At 39.8% G+C, this 20953-nt stretch overlaps 1 protein-coding gene across 1 annotated transcript; it reads right to left on the bottom strand.

Annotated features, from left to right (window-relative positions):
• Positions 1 to 357: 357 nt before the first annotated feature.
• CHURC1 (churchill domain containing 1) lies at positions 358 to 18831 on the bottom strand (the record flags this gene model as incomplete). The annotated part of the gene is made up of 4 exons (XM_080708304.1): positions 358 to 457; positions 7986 to 8056; positions 9669 to 9804; positions 18793 to 18831. 4 exons carry the CDS (start codon positions 18829 to 18831, stop codon positions 365 to 367), a joined length of 339 nt encoding a protein of 112 aa, XP_080564430.1. The 3' UTR covers positions 358 to 364.
• Between the last annotated feature and the right edge of the window lie 2122 nt (positions 18832 to 20953).

Here is a 20953-nt window from a genome sequence, read left to right as displayed (position 1 = left end):
TGTAGCCCAAGATGCTCCAGGCTCACTTACATATTTCCTGTCCTAGTCTACCAGTCACTTTTCCAAGAAGTCCTGGCTCCTTTTATGCGAAGCCAAGATCTGGGCACCAGGTGTACACCTGAATATTTTTCTGGCCAAATACCTACTAACAAACATGTTTCACTTTGCGTGCAATGACGTAAACTGGACTTTAGCAGAATTCAGATCTAGGGAACAACAATTCCCCATATTATTTTTTTATTTCAAAGAATAGATAAATCTCTGCAGGAAAGAAAATATGCAAAAATTTTTTCATTATTAGACAAACCATCAGACTCGCTGTAAATCAACACAACATAGATACAATAGAACTGAAGAAGGAGCCTTAGAATAACAGAGTCATTTGTCGGGGATCATCGGGGAGAATACTAATAGTATCTTCAGCTTTGCCACATAACAGACACAGCATGGTATATTCCTAGAACAAGACAAAATGCATAATTACCTTGAGGGACAGGAAGAGGTATGCTTTATAACTGATTCTTATTAATAAAGTTCTTCTCTACAAATTGTCATGAATATTCTTTGTGTACATTGGATCAGTTTCTTCAATATTTATTAGCAATGTCTTAGGCTTATTCTGCATATCTCCAGAGCTATATGTTTATATATACTGGATACGTGCCAATGCTCTTATTTACTATTTATATAACATGCCGTCTTGGAAACGCGTGGCTATTTCTTGGTCTTGGAAAGCATACATACTTATCTTACTGCTGGTATTTAAAGTAATGAAGCAATCTGAGTATGGGCCTCTACGTTCATATTCTTGTTTTTAGAGCTATCTATTCTAGATATTTAACACTAATATGCAACAAGTGAAAAAAAAAGGGGAAAAGTCCCCCAAATTTTAATCTACTTTAGGAAAATAAACAATTAGGAGCTAGGTGCATGCTTGTAATCCCAGCATTTGTGAGGCTGAGACAGGAGGATAGTGGTTCGAGGATAGCCTCAACTGCTACTTAGTGAGTCCTTTCAAAATAAAGAATAAAAAAATAGGGCTGGGGGTGTAGCTCGGAGGTAGAATGCTGCTGGGTTCCATCCTTAGTACCACAAAAAGAAAAGAAAAGAAACAAATTAGGTTAAATTCACTATTATGTCATGCTTCATACCTAAATAGTTAATTTCCTGGAATTTAATCTATTTAAGGAGTTTCGTATTTTTTCGGTGTAATAAATGTCCAGACATAACAGAAGGGAGTTTATTTTAAGTAAAAATCTTTAGGACAAAGTATCACTTTTAAAGCTGGCCCTTTCTAAAATATATAATATAGCCCTAAACTACAGAAACATATTTCTCTTAAACTTTTTGTTTAAAAACCTTTTAACCTTCTTTAGAAAAAGAAATAACTAGCCAGGCATGGTGGCACAAGCTTGTAATCCCAGCACTTGGGAGACTGAGACAGGAGTCTCACAGGTTTGCGGCTGATAGGGTTGGGGGTATAGCTTGGAGATAGAAAACCTCTGGGTTCGCCGGGCGTGGTGACGCACGCTTGTAATCCCCGCACTTGGGAGGCAGAGACAGGAGGATTGCGCAGGTTCGAAGTCAGCCTCGCTGACGTAGGAGACCCTGTTTCTAAATAAAAATATAAAAAAATAGGTGTCTGGGAGTGTAGCCCGGAGGTAGAAGGGTTTCCAGGAACCCCAGTACCACAAAAAAAAAAAAAAAAAAAAAGAAAAGAAACCTCTGGGTTCAACCCCCAGCACACACACACACAAAAAAATCTATGTTAATATTTCCGCACTGAAGTTGAGATTGCCAGCTACCTGGAAATTGATCAATCAAGGCAGTTTGTGTTTATGTATAGTCACTAGAGAGAAGAAGTAAACACGGACTATGGTACAATGACCAAGATGCACGTAACTGCCTTTCCATTTCCTACAGGGGAGTTCAAGAAGGGGAGCTCAAAATGGGCAGTAGAAAGATTGCTTCTTAAAGAGCATACTTAGTTTTATTTGATTACTTATTTATGGCCCTAGGGATTTGGCCCGGGGTCTTACACATGCTAGGCAAATGTTCCACCAATGAGCTAGATCCCCAGCCCTCACACTGCTTTATTTGCACAGCAGAAACACATGAAAGCTAAAGCCCAGAAAATACATACAAGACTCATGAATTAAAAATAAGAATCCACCCTCTCCAAGGTCTTTTGCTGCTTGCTCTCAAGTACTTCTACTGATTTAACTCATCAGACACTACTAGCAGGAAGGCCCCCCTCTCATTAAAAATGAAGAGGAAAACAGCAACAGAGTGTATCGGGGAAGTGTGTGCAGCTCGACAACATCCGAGTGTTCAACCAGTCTGTCCTTTGTCAAGTTTATCCTCAGTGCCTAATGTGCTCTGCAATGTGCTAGGCGCGCTGGCAGACAATGAAAGGAGGCACGGGCAAGTGCGACCTTATAAACCTACAATCTAACTTGGAAGGAAAAAACCCCAAACACAAGACACAATGTGGCACGATTATTAGAATTATTAAATCAGTGGAACTGATTATGTCCATAATCTATAGTTCATAGGCAGCATAGAATCTAACTTCACTATAAATCAATTGTTTGGAATTTAAGGGCAGTTTCCCACAGAAGTGAAGTTATATGCACTGCAGTTAGGTTCCCAGGAAAATCCACAAATCTTTAAATGTATATTATATAAGTACCAGAGAATCCAACCATATATAGCAGTGCTTCTGTGGAAAAGTATGTCTAGAATTCTTACTTGGGATGCCAGGAATATTGTGGGATTAGGACACTTTTTACCAAAAGTGACCAAGTAGGAGAATGATATGCCTCAGCAACTCACGGGAACCCTCAAGGTCTCCACCTGGACAGGGCTTGGAGGTAGAAATCTGCAAGAAAGGCTGGGAAGGGTGGACAGACCTTAGGTCAAGCCCGGCTCCTTTATTTGGAGGATCCTTTGGCCCTATCTTCTATTACTTGATTAATTCTGACCCTGTGTCCTCTCCCCTGGCCCACTAAGGAACAGAATACAGAATACAGTCTCACAATTCCACTCTTGTTTCCCGAGTTAAACACAGTTAAGGCCTTTGTGCCACAGAAGTTTGAAAAACAAAGAACACTTTCAATCATTTATAAAATATTTTGCTTAAACTCTATAAATCTGTCTCCACCTTCCTCTCTAGCCTGGCCATCAGAAAACCTTTCCTTGTGTAGTAATTGTCTTAAGGTTGTTTTAAAAACAGGATGCTTACTGTTTAGCGATACATAATGGAGCATTTACAGAGGTAGTGATACAGGTGGATTTATTTCAAAATAATCCTGCGAGGAGATGTGGAAATGGTGAAGTATAAATAAAGCAACCTGAAGCTGGGCAGTGGTGGTTAATAACTATGGTGCCTACTTTTGATTGTTTCATTTTCTCATATGACATTTAGAATACAATAAGAGTGGGGATTAGGACGGCAGGCCACAGCAGCCGAGAATGAAGAGTTCCCTAGGTCACCAGGATGGGCAGAAGTTCTGAAGTGGCTTTTCACCTCACACAGGGCCTGATGGAAGTACAAGAGAAGCTCAAGGGAGGCAGCAATACAGAATACGCCATCAAGAGCGACGGGGAGGCGAGTTTAAATTCCACTAGGAACAGGTAACATTCAATTAGCTTAAAGGCAGAAAAGGGACAGCTGAAATCAAGACAATAGTGTGAATAAGGGCAGTACAGAAAACAGCAAGCAGATCACATAGGCAGTAAGAGAGACAGAAGCTATATCTGAAGGCTAGTTAGCAGAGAAAGCAAAATGATGTGTTTAAGGAACATTAATCCCATGACAGTATGTAGAACTACAGTTTGAGAGCTGGCAGTAATTCAGGTTTGTGTGGGTCTGGTCATGGTAGGATGAGGCTGGGTAGTCACAGCCAGAAAAAGCAAGAGAAACAAAGGATGAAGGACAAAAGGAGGACAGGTGCGATATTAGAGAATATGTGGAAGATACCCAATGGGACTGAGCATGTGTGTGCTCGCTACATGAGGGAGTACACAGAACGCTCCTGACCAGGACTGACGCTCAGGGGGAGCAGAGAAATACAGGAACGGAAATGGAGAAAACGCAAAGGAGCAGCTGAAATGACAGTAAGAAGAGAAAAAAAGTCAAGTATTATGGACACCAGGAAAGAAATGCTTCAAAAAGACAACAGTGGTCAACAAAACCAGATCCAGAAGAGATGCTGAGAGAGTTAAGAACAGAGGCAAAACCACAGGACCTGGTTAGATTACAGGAACCTATGAGAAAATAGTTTTAGTCAAGTGAAAATTAAAACCAGAGCTGGGCGTGGTGGCGCACGCTTGTAATCCCAGCATTCGGGAGGCTGAGACTGGAGGATCTCGGTTTGTGGACAGCGTCAGCTACTACTTAGTAAGGACCTCTGCAACTTAGTTAGACCCTGTTTCAAAGTAAAGAATAAAATAGGGCAGAAGGTGTAGCTTGGAGGTTTAGTGCCCCTGGGTTCCATCACCAGACCCACAAAAAAAAAAAAAAAAAAAAAAAAAAAAAAGGAAAAGAAAAGAAAATTAAAACCAGTTTCTAGATTCTAGAAAAGAAACAAAATGAAGAGATGATTACAAGATTAATCACAGAGGTAACTCAGTGAAAGAATTTAAATTTATTTTTAACAGTCAGGCATTGTGGTACACATTTATACTCCCAGTTCTTGGGAGGCTAAGACATGAGGATCACAGGTTCAACACCAGTTTCAGTAACTTAGTGTGACACTGTTTTTTTTTTTAAAAAGACTATTTTCTACTTTCAGAAATGGATCTTTCCAAACCCTTTATCATAGCCTTCTCTTAAGCTGTACTCCATTTCCCTAAATAAACCTCTCATATTCCCTTAAATAAAAAAAAAAAAAAAAAAAGAAAGAAAGAAAGAAAAAGGCTGGGGGTGTAGCTTGGAGGCAGAATGTCCCCAGGTTCAATCCCCAGTCACACACACACACACACACACACCCCTAGGCATGTTTAATGTAAAAATAATTAAGAGGAATCCCATGTAGAAAAAGAGGATATTAGAAAAAAAAAAAGAAGATAACAAGAGATACCTGAGGAAATCAGGTAAGTTAGCATTAGAATGAAGGAAATAGAAATCACCCTCTGTGACATGTGGGAGGGACCAGCCTAAGGTCAAGAGCATGCTGCAGTGATGCAGGTAAAGGAGAGTTGTGGGCAATCGTGCTGTAAGGCCAATGAGGTGGCCTGAAAAGATCCTTTAAAAATCTCATCTGATGGCAGAGTATGGCACGCGCTGGGGGACAGTGTATACTGAGAGAAGTAAGACTTGAGACACAGTGTAGTTTGAGTTTTTCCAAGAGCAGTTTACACTGTGTAAGCACTGTGACTACCAATCACTTTCTTTTACTTTTCTTCCTATTCCAAGTAATTTCTGGGACAGCTTTGTAAAAAGCTGAATTTAGTCATGAAGGAAAATCAGTTTGACTTTCTTCTCATGGTAGTGATTTACAATGGCTTGTCTAGAACATAAATAAGCAGTCTCAATATCCATTAAGGGGTTCTAAAAAGGTTATGGGAAATGGCTAAAAACATTCCTTTCCTCCTATAAAGGATAGAATTGTTTCTTTAAGTCTATGATATATGCATTCCTCTAGTTGGCCACTACTAATCTCTGAGGATCTTGATTTTGCCCTAAGTTACACATATATATATTTTAAGGCATACTTTTTAAGATGTTGAAGAGTTAAAGTCAAGATGTTATTTAAATTAGGCACATCTATCAATATATCAGACCAGGCTATGACAGGTGACTAAGTATTTTCTTCTATATTAAAATAAAGATGAATGAAGGGTTATGATACTGTTTTAAAGATTATCTTTTGCTGGGCGTGGTGGCACACACTTGTAATCCCTGCGCTTGGGAGGCAGAGACAGGAGGATTGCGCAGGTTCAAAGCCAGCCGTGCGCTGGCTTAAGAGACCCTGTTTCCAAATAGAAATGTAAAAATAGGTCTGGGAGTGTAGCCCAGAGGTAGAAGGGCTTCCAGGAACCCCAGTACCACCACCACCAAAAAAAAAGATTATCTTTTTAATTTTCTTAGATAAAGTACTATCCATATTTGAAGGACTTTTAAAAACTCCCTTGAGCCGGGTGTGATGGCGCACACTTGTAATCCTCACACTTGGGAGGCTGAGACAGGAGGATCGCACAGGTTCGAAGCCAGCCTCAGCTACTTAGTGAGGCTTTCAGCAACTTAATGAGACCCTGTTTCCAAATAAAATATAAAAAAGGTCTGGGAGTATAGCCTGGAGGTAGACAGCCTCTGGGTTCCACTCCCAGTACCACCAAAAAAATAAAATAAAATAAATAAAAATAAAAAAATAAATAAAAATTCCCTTGAGCTGGTGTGTACCAAGCAAGGTGGTGCACACTGGCAGTCCCAGTACTTGGGAGGCTGAGACAGAAAGATCACAGTTTCCAGGCTAACCTCAACAATTTGGCAAGACCTTCAGCAACTTCGTGATAGCCTGTTTCAAGATAAATAAAAAGGGCTGGGCAGCTTAGATGCAGAATGCCTCTGGGTTTAGTCCTTAAAAAAAAAAAATCCCTTGGCTATTGAAAGCTCTAACCTGATATTCACACCCTAAGGATAAACATGTAGTTTACACAAGGTAAGTAACTCAGTGTGAAGGCTCCACACACAGGCAGTGAGGGGACGGCGAAGGCTCAGTTTGTCCTGGGCTTTCCCAGGCCCAGCTTTTCTACCTGACATCAGGCCTGTGGATCTTCAGCAACTTTAGGCTTACTTTATAGGCCACAGAATGATTCACATGCTCTCGAAAATGCATGAAAACTAATCTTTATAATAAATCTCTATTACCTAGTGGTTCCGCTTTTCTCCAACCCTGATACATCCATCTTGTAATTCTACTTAACATCTTATCACATGACTGAGACTACAGAGTTGCTCAAGTCTATATGTCAACTAGTGGGGAAAAAATTACCTCGTCAAGATTTCCATGCTTAGAAAGTATGGCAGCAGGAGAGGCTAGTATCTAAAGCTTACAATTGCTCTATGTGGTGGTGCGCACCTGTAATCCTAGTACTTAAGAGGCCACGGTAGGAAGATCACACACTCAAGGCTTCAGTACCGTACTGAGACCCTCTGCACTCAGCAGGATCCTGTGTCAAGATGGAAAAACACTGGGGGTGTAGCTTGGAGGTAGAATGGCCTTGGGCTCAATCTCTTGTATTGAAAATAAAACCAACAATTACATAATTGCTTTGTGGGCAGAGAAAAAAGGAAGCACAACAGTAACTTCATAAAAAGCCATCATGGGCTGTTCTTTATAAATAAAAACGATATGAGCCGGGCATGGTGGCACATGTTTGTATCCCAGTACTTGGGAGGCTCAAAGAGGAGGATTACAGTTTGCAGACAGCCTCAGCTCCTTAGTGAGGCCCTCTGCAACTTAGTGAGACCTTGTTTCAAAATAAAGAATAAAAAATAGGGCTGAGGGTATAGCTTGGAGGTAGAATGCTCCTGGGTTCCAACTCTAGTACCACAAAAAAAAAAAAAAAAAAAAAAAAAGAACTGGGGAGGTGAGACCTTGTTTCAAAATAAGACATAAAACAGGGTTGGGGGTTATAGCTCAGAAGTAGAATGTAACTGCGTTCAATGCCCAGTATCTCCCCCCCTCGACGCACGCACACACACACACACACACACACACACACACACACACACGACAGAACTAGGACTGAGTTATCATTTGTAAGGCATATTCTTTGACTTATAACTCTTGTGAAAACAGGTTTGCAGAGATTTACCGATATTTAAAATTTCACTCTTAACTTGTACAAGTAGAAGAGAGGAATAGTCTCCTTTAATAGTTGCTAACACTTCATTTATAAAAACTATATCTAGATAATCAAGGATACTTTTATTATCTGCCTCTCCCCCAATAACATACCCATATTTACATATTTACCTGAAATTCATCCATGATACTGAATGTATACTCATGTCTGGCTACTACATGATGGCAATTTTTACACAGATCTGCCAAAGCAAAAAGAGACTTGTGTAATTAAATCTTGGAAAGTTTTCTCTCTCTCTCTTTTTTTTTTTTTTTGCAGTACAGGGAATGGAACCCAGGGGCATTGTACCTCCAAGATACACCTCCAGCCCTATTTTTTAGTCTTTTTTAGTTTTAAAACAGGGTCTCACTGAGTTACAAAGGGCCTTGCTGTCCGTGAACCTCTGGTCTCCACCTCCCAAATGCTGGGATTGCAAGTGTGTACCAGCTAGCCCAGCTGGAAAGTTTCTTAAAAGAGTAGACTATCTATTCTCAGCATGATATTGATTAAAATAAATCTTAACCCTATCATGTAACACAGCAAGAAACCCATTATATCAATAACCTTAATAAAAAAATCCAGAATCTGTCATATAGCAATATTACATAATTAGGGCCTGAACTCAGAGGCTTAAAATGCATATATTAATTCCCACTGAAAGCTCTCTAATTTAGTCAGTTAACATATTAGTTAACTGTGTTTTTAAAACTAACTGGGCCTATATATAAAAGCTTTTACTCTTAAAAATTACGCTTGTAATCCCCGTGCTTGGGAGTCAGAGACAGGAGGATCGCGTAGGTTCAAAGCCAGCTGCGCATGCTGGCTTAGGAGACCCTGTTTCCAAATAAAAATATAAAAAATAGGTCTGGGAGTGTAGCCCGGAGGTAGAAGGGCTTCCAGGAACCCCAGTACCACCAAAAAAAAAAAAAAAAAAAAAATACAAAAAAAAGACAACAACAACAACTATGATTTACTGAGTGCTGTGTGCCAGATAAGTCATTTAAATCCTTTTTTCCTTTTATTCACTAGATTTCAAAAACCTCTATCATTATCACCCTTTTAGAAACAAGGAAACAAAGGCACACTGTGGCTAAGTAAGTAGGACAACTACTAAGGTGGAAGCAGAGTTCTGGAACCACCATTCACACCTGAACTGTCCAGCTCAAGATCCCTCTCTTTTGGCCACTGGAATAAAATAGTTTAAAGGGGATATATTCTTAAGAAGAAGGAAAAACATTCCTCTTCATTAAGTGTGGTGGCACACATCTGTAATCCCAGTATTTGGGAGGCTAAGATAGGAGGAGATAGAGGGCCATTGGGTTCAATCTCTAGTACTGAAAACAAAACAAAACAAAAACCCTAATAACTGTATATTACCATTTGGTATTGAAAGAGGCCTTTGTACAACATATCAGCTTCTAAGTTGACACCTGTTAACAGACTTGCTTAAAAAAAAAATCTAATCCAGGCAAATCTCAGCAATACCCTGTTTAAAAATAAAAGATAAAAAAGGCTGGGAGTATAGCTCAGGGTAGAATGCTCCTGGGTTTTATTCCCAATAACCACCCCCCCCCAAAAAAAAAGGAGAAAAATAAATAAATCTCTCTCTCCCAGCTACTTTGGAGGCTGAAGCAAGAAGACTGCAAGTTTGAGGCCAACTTCAGCAACTTAGTGAGACAGTCTCAAAATAAAAAATAAAAAGGGGTGGGATGTAGCTCAGTGTTGGGGTACTTATCTAGCATTCACAAGGCCTTGGGTACAATCCTGAATACTGGAAAAGAAGGAAGGAAAGGAAGGAGGGAGTCTCTACTTACGATCATAGGTAACTATTTCTTCTCCATCTTCCTCTTTCATGGATTTGTTTGTGATTAGCATAAAATCTCGCTTACTGCACACTGCACAGCCTGTAAAGTTCAGTAAGAAAGATCCATTCTCCAGACAGGTGTTGCCCTAAAATATTAGGTATAAGAATTTAGTTTCCTCACATTTTAAAATCTTTGATGAAATGAATTAGTAGACTTAAAAATCTCTAAAGGCAGAAAAACACGGACAGAATTTACTTGCTTGAAGACTACACACCAAGTAATTTTTGAAATTACTAGCTTTCCTAAAAAAGTATTATTCATGATAAATAAAACTGAAACACAATGCTAGTCTGTAAGTCTGAGGTTGCGATGGTGTTTAAAAGACAGAACTAAGTGCAAATGGGTACTTAGAAACAACAAGGAAAACTTAATAACATAAAATGTGAAAAGGAAAAATGAGAAAAATGTAACAAAGTAAAAACTATCATAAAACTAATTAAATGTAATAAAAATGGAAACACTGAGCCAATACTAAAATGCTCGGTTGACTGTAATAGTTTTTCTCAAAGGAGTCTTATTAATACCACAAAACAAGCAAACGGAAGCATTCAGATCTACAGATGTCAGTCTGTGTGATTCAGGGAGAGAAGGTAATTTTTGCAACTCATCAAAAGGACAGCAGCATTCAAGAAAGAATGCTTCACCACTAAGAAACAATGCACCACTTGTATTCCTGGTTTAAGGGAAGTCTCTGCTAAAGGATTGTAAATCCTTTTACAAATAATCTAGTCTAATCCCATCTTTAATAAATATAGAGTACTTTAAAATAGTTACTATAACTAAAAATCATTCAAATGAACATTTTCTCTGATGCATCTATGTGCCTGATAGTATGCAAAGTACCATGGAGGATTCAAGGATGAACCGAATGTGTTTCTACCTTCAATGAGATTAGGCAGTATCAGGGGAATTAAGACCACCTTAAATGCCACAATGAAGTCTTCCTGGATTCCCTGCACCACAGTTAATCTCTCCTTTAGGAGAGGATTCTTAATTCTATATATTAAGGAAAGATTAACTCTGGTGAGTGTGGGGAAATCAAGACATTAAATCATGGGCACATTGACTTAACTACTAAAAGAGAAAAAAAATCCTTGGAATTAAAAGTTTAAACTTCCAGATATTAAGAACAAGTGCTTTGTTAATAATAAAGAGCCAACACAAACTTTACTGAGGTAATATATGTGTGTGTGTGTGTGTGTGTGTGTGTGTGTGTGTGTATTTTTTATTATTTATTTATTTATTTTTTTTGCTGCTGTTTGTACTGGATATTGAACCCAGGAACAGTCTACCTGAGTACACACCCAGCCTTTTTTTGTTTGAAACAGGGTCTTGCTAGTGGCTGAGGCTGGCCTTGAACCTTGCATGCACAACCATGCCCAGCCCTGAGATATAATTTAGACAAAAAAGAAAATAAAATTAATAGTATAAGGACACAGATGAGTTTTAGCAAAGGTGTATACCCATGTAACCATTTTAAGAATTTTTTTTTTTTTTTTTTTTTTTTACCAAATACAGACTATGCGTAAACTCTGTAGGAATTTCCTCCATGCTGTGGAGCCTATCAGCCTCTAACCCATACTATAATATGATTTTCTCTCTAGAGTCTTGCATGTCCCAGAATTTTACATAAAATGAATCAGTATAACTCTTTTGTAAGCAGCTTCTTCTGCTCAACACAACTTCTCTGTTAGTAGTTTACTGCTTTTTATTACCAAGTAGTTCTCCATTGTATGGATTAATCTGTTGATGGACATTTGGGTGTTTTCAGTATTGGGCTACTATGAATAAAGCATCTATGAAGATTTATGTACAAATCTTGTGTGCATGTGTCTTCCTTTCTTTTGAGTAAAAATCTAGAAATAAAATTGCCAAGTTATATGGTAAAAAAAAAGTCATATCTAACTTTATAAGGAGCTGCCAAACGGTTTCCCATTTTCCATTTCTGTTGACAGCATGTAAGTTGCAGTTGCTCCGCATCCTCACTGACACTAGAAATTGTCTTTTTTTGCTTTGGCAAAATGAAATAAAGTGGTAACCTCCTTAGAGTTTTAATTTACATTTTTCCTTATGACTAAAGATGCTGTATACCCTGTCCTGGTATTAATTCATATGTCTTTTTTATGAAGTGTTTTTCAAGTCTTTAGCCTATCATTTTAAATGTTGTTTCCCAATATTGAGTTAAGAGTTCACTATATATGTGAACTCTTGTATACAAGTCCTTTGTCAAATACATTATAATGACTATTTTCTTGTCATTAGCTTGCATTTGAAAAAATGGTATTCTTGGGCCAAGCATGGTGGCAACATGCCTGTAATCCCTGTACTTGGGAGGCTGAGACAGGAGGATCGAAAGTTCAAGGACAGCTTCAGCAAGTAGTGAAACTCTCATCAACCTAGAAGACTGTTTCCAAATAAGAAATAAAGTTGGGCTGGGGTAGAATGCCTCTGGGTTCACTCTCCAGTACCACAATGAATAAATAAATAAATAAATAGATAGATAAAAATGGTATTCCTTGAAGAGCAGTGTTGAATTTTATGAGATCCAATTTTTCAGTGTTTTTTCTTATCTATTATGATTTATCCTTCTTGTCTCCTAAGACATCTTTGTGTGTGTGTGTGTGTGTGTGTGTGTGTGTGTGTGTGTGTGGTACTGGGGATTGAACCCAGGGGCATTCTACCTCTGAGCTACAACCCAACCTTATTTTTTATTCTTTATTTTGAAACAGGGCCTTACTATGTTGTGAAGAACCGCACTAAGTAGTTGAGGCTGGCCACGAACCTGCGATCCTCCTGTCTTGGCCTCCCAAGTACTAAGATTACAATCATATGCCACCATGCTGGGCTCTTAAAACATCTTTTCCCTACCCTGAGGATGAAAAGATGTGTTTTCCACTAGAATTTTATAATTTTGTCCTGTAAGTTTAGGTTTCTAATCTATTTTGAAATAGTTTGGCATGAAGGATCAAAATCTCATATAGATATCCAATTATTTTAGCAACATTTGTTCAAAGGCCATCCTTTCTCTACTGAATTACAAAAATGCCTTTGTGGAAAAAATTTAATATGTGGGTTTACTTTGACTAATCTGTTCCCTTGATTCATACATCTATCTTTGCATTAAGGTCACATTCTTTTGGTTGTAGCTTTAAGCCAGTTTATGTACTAAAACCTAGTTATTACACATTCTTTTCATTTTCAAAAAAAATTAGAGTCAATTTATATACTTTTACAAAAAAAAAAGCCTGCCGAAATTTGAATTGAGACTGCCTTGAACATATAAAAGCTGACTGCCAAAGACCACAAGAAATTAAGGAAAGCAAAACAACTTTAAAAGAAATAAAGATCTAAACAACGATTTCAAATAGAAGCAACGGTGACCTGAATTACACCCATAAACACAGCTGCCTTGCACAATTGGACTAACCTCTATAATCCGCCCTTCTGAAGAGGCAGAATGCAAACTCCAAAGAAGCACTAAAAGGAGTCTATGTATCTGTGTGGTAAGTAAATAAATACTTGAAATGGCAAATCGCAAGTACAGTATGTGAGACATTGACAAGTACAGTATGTGTGACTCCCCATAAGAGCCTGGTCATTTGAAAGCAATAAGGGTACCTTCATCAGTGAGGCTTTTTTTTTTTTGTACTGGGGATTGAATCCAGGGGCTTTCTACCGTTGAACATCCCCAATCTATTTTAAAATTTTTATTTTGAAACAGGGTCTTGCTACATTGCTGAGGCTGGTCTGGAACCTGTAATCTTCCTGTCTCAGTCCCTCAAGCACCATAAGGAACACAGGCATGAGCCACCTCACCTGGCTCAGAATTTTTTTTGTTTTTGGTACTAGGGATTGAACCTCTGAGCTATAGCTCCAGTCCTTTTACTTTTTTGTTTTAAAACAAGGTCTGGCTAAATTGCTGAGGCTGGTCTCAAACCTGCAAACCTCCTGTCTCAGTCTCCAAGTACTGGCAAAACAGATGTGCCCCTGCTAGGCTAGAATATCATTGTGAAACACTCACTCAGCCAAGTATGGTGGTGCATGGTTGTAATCACAGTACCTGGGAAGCTGAGACAGGAGGATTGCAGGTTCGTGGTCAACCTCAGCAACAAAGTGAGGCCCTCCACAACTTAGTGAGATCTTGTTTCAAAATTTAAAAAAATAATAAAAAGGGTTGGGGGTACAGCTCTGAGGTAGAATGCCTTTGGTTCAATCCCCGGGACCACACACACAAAAATCAATCAATCAGCCAGGCATGGAGGCGCAGGCTTGTAATCCCAGCATTCGTGAGGCTGAAACTGGAGGATCAGAGTTTGCGGACAGCCTCAGCTACTTAGTGAGGCCCTCTGCAACTTTGTGAGACCCTGTTTAAAAAAAAAAGTACAAAATAGGGCAGGGGGTGGTGTAGCTCGGAGGTCAAATGCCCTGGGTTCCACCCCCAGACTCACACACACACACAAAAAAAATCAATAAATAAAATAACATACCCATTCAAATACAATTGTTTTAGTAATTGTATATCCGACTCAGCATTTAAATTTGGTTTAATCTAGGTACTAAGCAACAATTTGAATATATAAAATGATACCTTAGATGGGCGTGGTGGTGCACGCTTGTAATCCCCGTGCTTGGGAGGTGGAGACAGGAGGATCGCGCAGGTTCGAAGCCAGCCATGCTGGCTTAAGAGACCCTGTTTCCAAATAAAAAAGTATAAAATAGGTCTGGGAGTGTAGCTCGGAAGTAGATGGGTTTCCAGGAACCCCAGTACCACCACCAAATAAAAAAGAGCAAAAACTTGAAATTTATGAAATACAGAGCCGGTATAGTGGCACATGCTTGTAATCCAAGCACTTGGGAGGCCAAGACAGGAGGATTGCACAAGTTCAAATACAGCCTCAGCTACTGAGTGAGGCTCTGAGCAACTTGGTGAGACCCTGTTTCCAAATAAAGTATAAAATAGGTGTGGAAGTATAGTCTGAAGGTAGAAAAGCCCCTGGGTTCCATCCCCAGTAAAACACACACACACATACATACACACACACACACACACACACACACACAGAGAGAGAGAGAGAGAGAGAGAGAGAGAGAGAGAGAGAGAGAGAGAGAGAGAGAAATACATGAAATACAGGTTTCACTTCCAGTTTGATTTAGAAAATATCTTATTAGAATTTGGCCTGTTCAGCTATTACAGAAAATACAATATAATTCTAGCTCCAAGGGGCTTGCTAAATAGTATTTGTGAAAGAAAAATAAAACTTTTGGTTTGTAGTTGAGTTTAAAAAAACATTGGGTTCAGAATATTGGCATGACTCATTGCCAATCAGATTCATGCTTGAGTTCAAGTTCTTGGTATAATATTACAAACAAGTAGGCCAGAGCACTGTTAGGAATTCAGTGTTGTGTGTTTCTAGTCTATGAAAAACATCTACTATAAAACTCCAGATAACTTTATGTAACCACAGATAAATAATTAAGTATTACTTACTTATGGTACACTCAGGGCTTTCCAACAAGCTAATCTATTTTCCCTGCCAATTTGAATTAGTAGTCCATATCTGATGCCAACATTGTATTACTTTCCTTTGCTAAGCTTGAACAAAGTGGCTTCTAATCTGACTGACCTTAAAAAAAAAGTAAGGATGTCAAAGAACCCTAGAGTTCAGAGGGTCCCTGAGACTCCAAATGCTCAGTCTCCATTGAACAACAGAACTCAATTCCTTTAAGTGTTGTTACCGATCCCATTTTTTGAACATGTTAGAAAGCTCCTCTTTCTGGTTCAAAGTCTACAACCTCATATCATCCACCCATTAATTATTTCTAAATCTGCCTTCTGAAATTCCAAAGAAAAGTTTAATTGTTTCTGGTGACAGCCTTTTAATTATTTCAGAACAGAATGAAAGCACAGAAAAGTGCTTTCCTGGTTTTCCAATCAACCTCAAACCTTTATGCTTCTTCCTTAAGACTTTTAAATTTCCATTTCCTAAATTAATTTGTTCTTTGAAGCGCAATCTTTGTTTCTCTACGTCCTTTTTCTCAGAGAGCAAATACTTTCTATTTTCACATCTTTATTTGGCTGACTTCTATCTGAATTTCACACCAAATGGCAATGCTGTATCTTTGACTCCAGAGTCTCAACCTCAAATGAAGTATGATGAAAAACAATTTGACCATTTGCTCCTCTAATTTTGGTTCTTCTTCCTATGCCTCCAATTTCTATAAAGATACTTTTAACTTCCCAGTTGCCTAAATTAAAACTCCTGAGATCATCTATAGCTCTTGCCTACTTCTCTTCTGAATTAAACTGGTTGAGTACTACTTTATTATTATTATTATTATTATTATTATTATATTATAATTATTATTGTTGTTGTTGTACTGGGATTGAATCTAGCAGTATTCTACCTTCCAGCTATACTCATTAGCCTTTTTTCTTTTTTCTTCTGAAACAGAGTCCAGCAAAGTTGCTGAGACTTGTTAAACCTGGGATCCTCTTGTCTCACCCTCTCAAGTACTGGAATTATATAGCCATCACACCCAGCCCCAGCCCTTTTATAAAAACTTCGAAACAGGATCTTACTAAGTTACTGAGGCTGACCTCAGACCTATGATCTTCTTGCCTCTGCTTCCCAAGTACTAGGATTACAGGTGTGGGCCACCGTGCTTAGCTTATTATTTTTTTAAAGTCAAGTCTTCATTATGTCGGGCCTGCATATTGCCGTGCTCAGTGGGGCTCTTTCCTACTTCCCCCACCTCACCATACAACATACAACCAAGGTTCACTTTCCAAACAACATATTTCAGAATAACTTCTCTATTCAAAATTATTTTGATAGTTGTCCATGGTATATAAAGTATAAAATCTAACCTTTTTAATATGATTTTTAAGTCTTTCAATTGGCTCTACTCTTAAGAATTCGAACTAATCTTTTTAATACCCTTCATTGGAAAATTCTTCCTCATGGTCTCTCTAATAGGCAATGTTCTTTATTAGACTTACAAAATTCTCTTTCTTTCTAAATTAAAATGTATAAAATAGAACACAAAATATGCAAAACACAAACACACTCAATAATAATCATATAGTGAAATCTATTGACCTCCCACCCAAGCCCAGGTCAGGAAATAAAACTGCTTGCATTCCTGAAGCTTTCCCCTGTGACCATTCTAAATCATACCCTAATCCTTTAGCTGTAATCAATATCATAACTTTATGGCAATCACCTGCCTTCATTTATAGTTTTGCCACCCAGGAACATTCTTAAAGAATATATTATAGCTGGGCATGGTGGTGCATGTTCGTAATCCCAGTACTTGGAAGGCTGAGAAAGGGGGATCATATGTTAGAGGGCAGCCTCAGCAGAGTAAGATTCTCATTAACCTAGTGAGACCTTGTTTCAAAATAAAAATAAAACAGGACTGGGATATAGTTTGAAGACAAAATGCTCCTGGGTTCAATCCTCAGCGACACACACACACACACACACAAATACATTTTAGTTTACGTAGTTTGAAATTATACTTTATGTTCTTTTATCAACATTGCATTTTTAAGACAGTTCAGGTTGTTGTACTCTGGGTTTTACTGCTCTAACTCAGGGCTGCTCAACTTCATACAGCCCTTTGTTGCAGTGCTTCTCCTGTACTGTAGTGTTCAGCAGCTTACTGGCCTCCACACATTTGCTGTCAGAAGTGGTCCCCCCATTGTGTCAATCAAAAATGTGTCGACATATTGCCAGATATCCCCTGTGATATAAATTACTCCTGGTTGAGAATTGCTGCTCTATATTTTTCATTTTCATTACTCATTCCTTTATGACGTCCCATTCTTTGACTATATCACACTTATTGTTCCAGTCTACTAATACAAATAATCTCCTCACTAACATTCTTCTAGGAGGCATATGCACATGCATTTTTCTAGAATGAGAATTGCTGGGTCATTTTAGTGTGCACATCTATATTGGATAATGCTAAACCTTTTACCAAAGTGGTTGTGCCATATGCAAATTCGTGTTATATAATTCTCTCAAAAGTCAATTAATCATAAAATACCAAAAGTTAAAAGAAACTAAACAAATTTTCTAACCTCCCCCAAGCAATACAAGAATTCTTGTTCTTATTATTTTCCTCCATCCTCTAGTTTCTCATTTCCTTCTTTTCTACCTAATCCTAAGTGTCCTTCATGCCCCAAAGTCCACCTTTAGGGCCTGGAGAACAGTGCTATCCTAGCCCCAATACTCTCCCTCTCCTTAATGAACAGCATTTATGGACTGCCCTATTTATTTCTGTTAACCACATACTCCCCCAAAATTAAGTAGCATGGAAGCTCTCTTTTTTGTTTTGGTAATCGTTTTTCCTTTTCTTTTCTTCTTTTTGGTAATGGGGATTGAACCCAGGGGCAATATATCTCCGAGCCACACATCCAGCCCTTTTTATTTTGAAACAGAGTCTCACTAAGTTGCTGGAGGTCTGCTAAATTGCTGGGGCTGGCATGGAACCTGCGATCCTCTGGTCTCAGGCTCCCACATGCTTGGATTACAGACTTGTGCCACCGCCCCTGGCTGTTAATTATCCTTTTAGGACCTCGCAAAGCTATTCAGCTACACACATATAAATGTTCAGTAAGTATACACTGAATGAACGGGAACAGACGAGCCTGGGAACCTCCTGGGCCCAGAGCAACAGAGATTTAAGAGAAAACAGGCAGGAAAGCTGAATTCGAGTCTTGGCTCTCCTGCCCTCGAGGACGGGATCTTGGACAAGTGGTTTCTCCTCATTGGGTATTAGTTTCATCATCTGCAAAACTGGGTTAGAATAAATAGATGACCTCAGAGTTCCCTTCCGGGGCTAACATCAGGAAGGAAACCGAACTCCATCCGACCGAGGTCGAGAGCGGGGTGGTGGTGGCGGCGCTGTGACGGGCTCCCACGCCGTCCCCGCGGTGGAGGACACGCCCGCCGCCGCCGGGGCCGGGCCGCGGGGTGACGAGCCAGGCCCGAAACTGCGGCGGCGCGGCCGAGGCTGGGAGGCCGGCGCGGGCACGGGAGGCAATCGGCGCCCACTGGCTCACCCGGTTGGGGTATTCCTTCTCCACACAGTCCCCACACATCGCGGCGCCGGTGATGGCGAGCGTCCTTCGGCACTTCCGGAAGACGAAATCTCGCGATAGTTGAGAGGACGTTACCGTCTGCGCCCGCACGTCTTTGACCCCGGGGTATTTGGCTCTGGGGCCGGGTTCCAAGGCTCCGCCCCCTAGCAACTGTTGTTAGGGTAGGGCGCACTACGTTTCCTGGCAACGCCGGTAGGCCAGAGGCAGGGCTCAAGAAAACTGAGAAAAAGGGAAAAAGTCACTTTGCCGGGCGTGGTGGCGCACGCTTGTAATCCCAGCATTTGGGAGGCTGAGACAGGAGGATCGACGTTAGAGGACAGCCGCAGCTACTTAGTGAGACCTCTGCAACTCAGTGAGACCCTGTTTCAAAGTAAAGAATAAAAAAATAGGGCTGGGGGTGTAGATCGGAGGTAGAATGCCCCTGGGTTCAATCCCCAGTACCAATAAAAGAAAGAAAAAAAGAAAAAAGGAAAACAAAAGAAGAAAGAAAAAGAAGACCCGGTGTGTTCTACCTCCGAGCTGTACCCCTAGCCCTTTTAGTTTTTTTGTTTGTTTTTTTGTTTTTTTTTTTTTGTTTTTTTTGAAACAGGATCTTGCTAGGTTGCTGAGTCTCACTAATTTGCTGAAGCCAGCCTCGAACCTGTGAGCCTCCTGTCCCAGCTTCTCAAGTACCGGGATTACAGATGTGAGCCACTGTGCCTGGCTCTGAGCGAACTTCTGAGCTTAGGCTGACAGGCAGATCATAATAAACGCACACAAAAACAATGATCACTGCCTTGGCTTACTCTACATATAAAACTGAAATGAAAATACTTGAAATACCTTTCTGTAGCATTTCTTAGAATTAGGAAGAGTGATCAGAGATTAGATCTCGGTGGGTGAATAAACTAACTGAAGTGTTTGGGAAGAGGCACTTAGGGCTCTGCAGAGAATCGCCTTAAAAGAACATAAAAATATTAATAAAAAATTACCATCCCGGAGTCCTCTGGAGGATGCAAAGATGTGAAACGTGTTCATATCTCTTTCCTATCTCAGAAGCGCCTCAGCTGTGGGCAAGTACTATGTAAATAGAAACCCAGCCTCATTTCCTGGTCCTCCTTGGATGGGGAAATGCTTGTGATTGGCGCCCTGCCTCTTCCTTTCCCTCTATTGAAAGCATCTTCTTATTCATAATGATATAATTAACCTCGATGCGAATCTCCAACGTCAGTCTATGTGCTTCTGACCAACCCACCTTCATCACACACTGCTGCTCCGTGGAGACGTTTAATGGGAACGTCGGCATCCTCATGAACACTTAGCTCGCTCTCTAATCAGTGAAGAAAAATTGGGGAGCATTTGAGACTCTGGGATCCAGAGTCTCTAAAGAAGAGATTAATAACCATTTCAAAGCAAGCAAGTTTAATTGGGTTTCTAATATGGGAATTATGACTCCACTAGACCATTACAATTATAACCTTTGGTATCTCAGCCTCCGTGCGGATCGGCAATGGTTTCGGAACAGTCATAGATGAACTAGGAAACACTGCACAGACTGGTGCCATCGAAGTTTATTATGACGCCTCCCATTTATATGACACTTTCAACCTTTCAGCGTATCCTCATCTCAGTTTCTCATTTGATACAATTACAACCCTATAAGGTTGGTAAGAAAAGCATATTCCTCTTTTCAGGCATGGTAATGAGGGAAATGGCTAAAGGTATTGTCTGTGCAACAGAATTATTCAGTGGTCAGCCAGGACTAGGACTCTGTGCCCAGCCTCAGGTCAACTTCTTTCATACACTGTAGTCACTAGCCACAAGGGCTATAAAGCACTTTAATTTTTATTTTTATTTATTTATTTTTGTGTGTGTGTGGTACTGGGGATGGAACCCAGGGGCTTTTCTACCTCCAGGCTATACTCCCAGACCTATTTTATACTTTATTTGGAAACAGGGTCTCACTAAGTTGCTGAGAGCCTCACTAAGTAGCTGAGGCTGGCTTTGAACCTGTGCTATCCTCCTGTCTCAGCCTCCCAAGTGCTGGGATTACAAGTGTGCACCACCACGCCCGGCTCTATAAAGGACTTTAAAGGTTGCAAGTTTAAACTGGGATGCTCTAGATTACACTAGGTTTGGAAAG

The sequence above is a fragment of the Muscardinus avellanarius genome, assembly GCF_963383645.1.
Source record: "Muscardinus avellanarius genome assembly, chromosome: 12".
NCBI classification, from domain to species: domain Eukaryota; kingdom Metazoa; phylum Chordata; class Mammalia; order Rodentia; family Gliridae; genus Muscardinus; species Muscardinus avellanarius.
The sequence above is the reverse complement of the archived record's forward strand: the minus strand, read 5'-3'. Positions and strand labels throughout refer to the sequence as shown.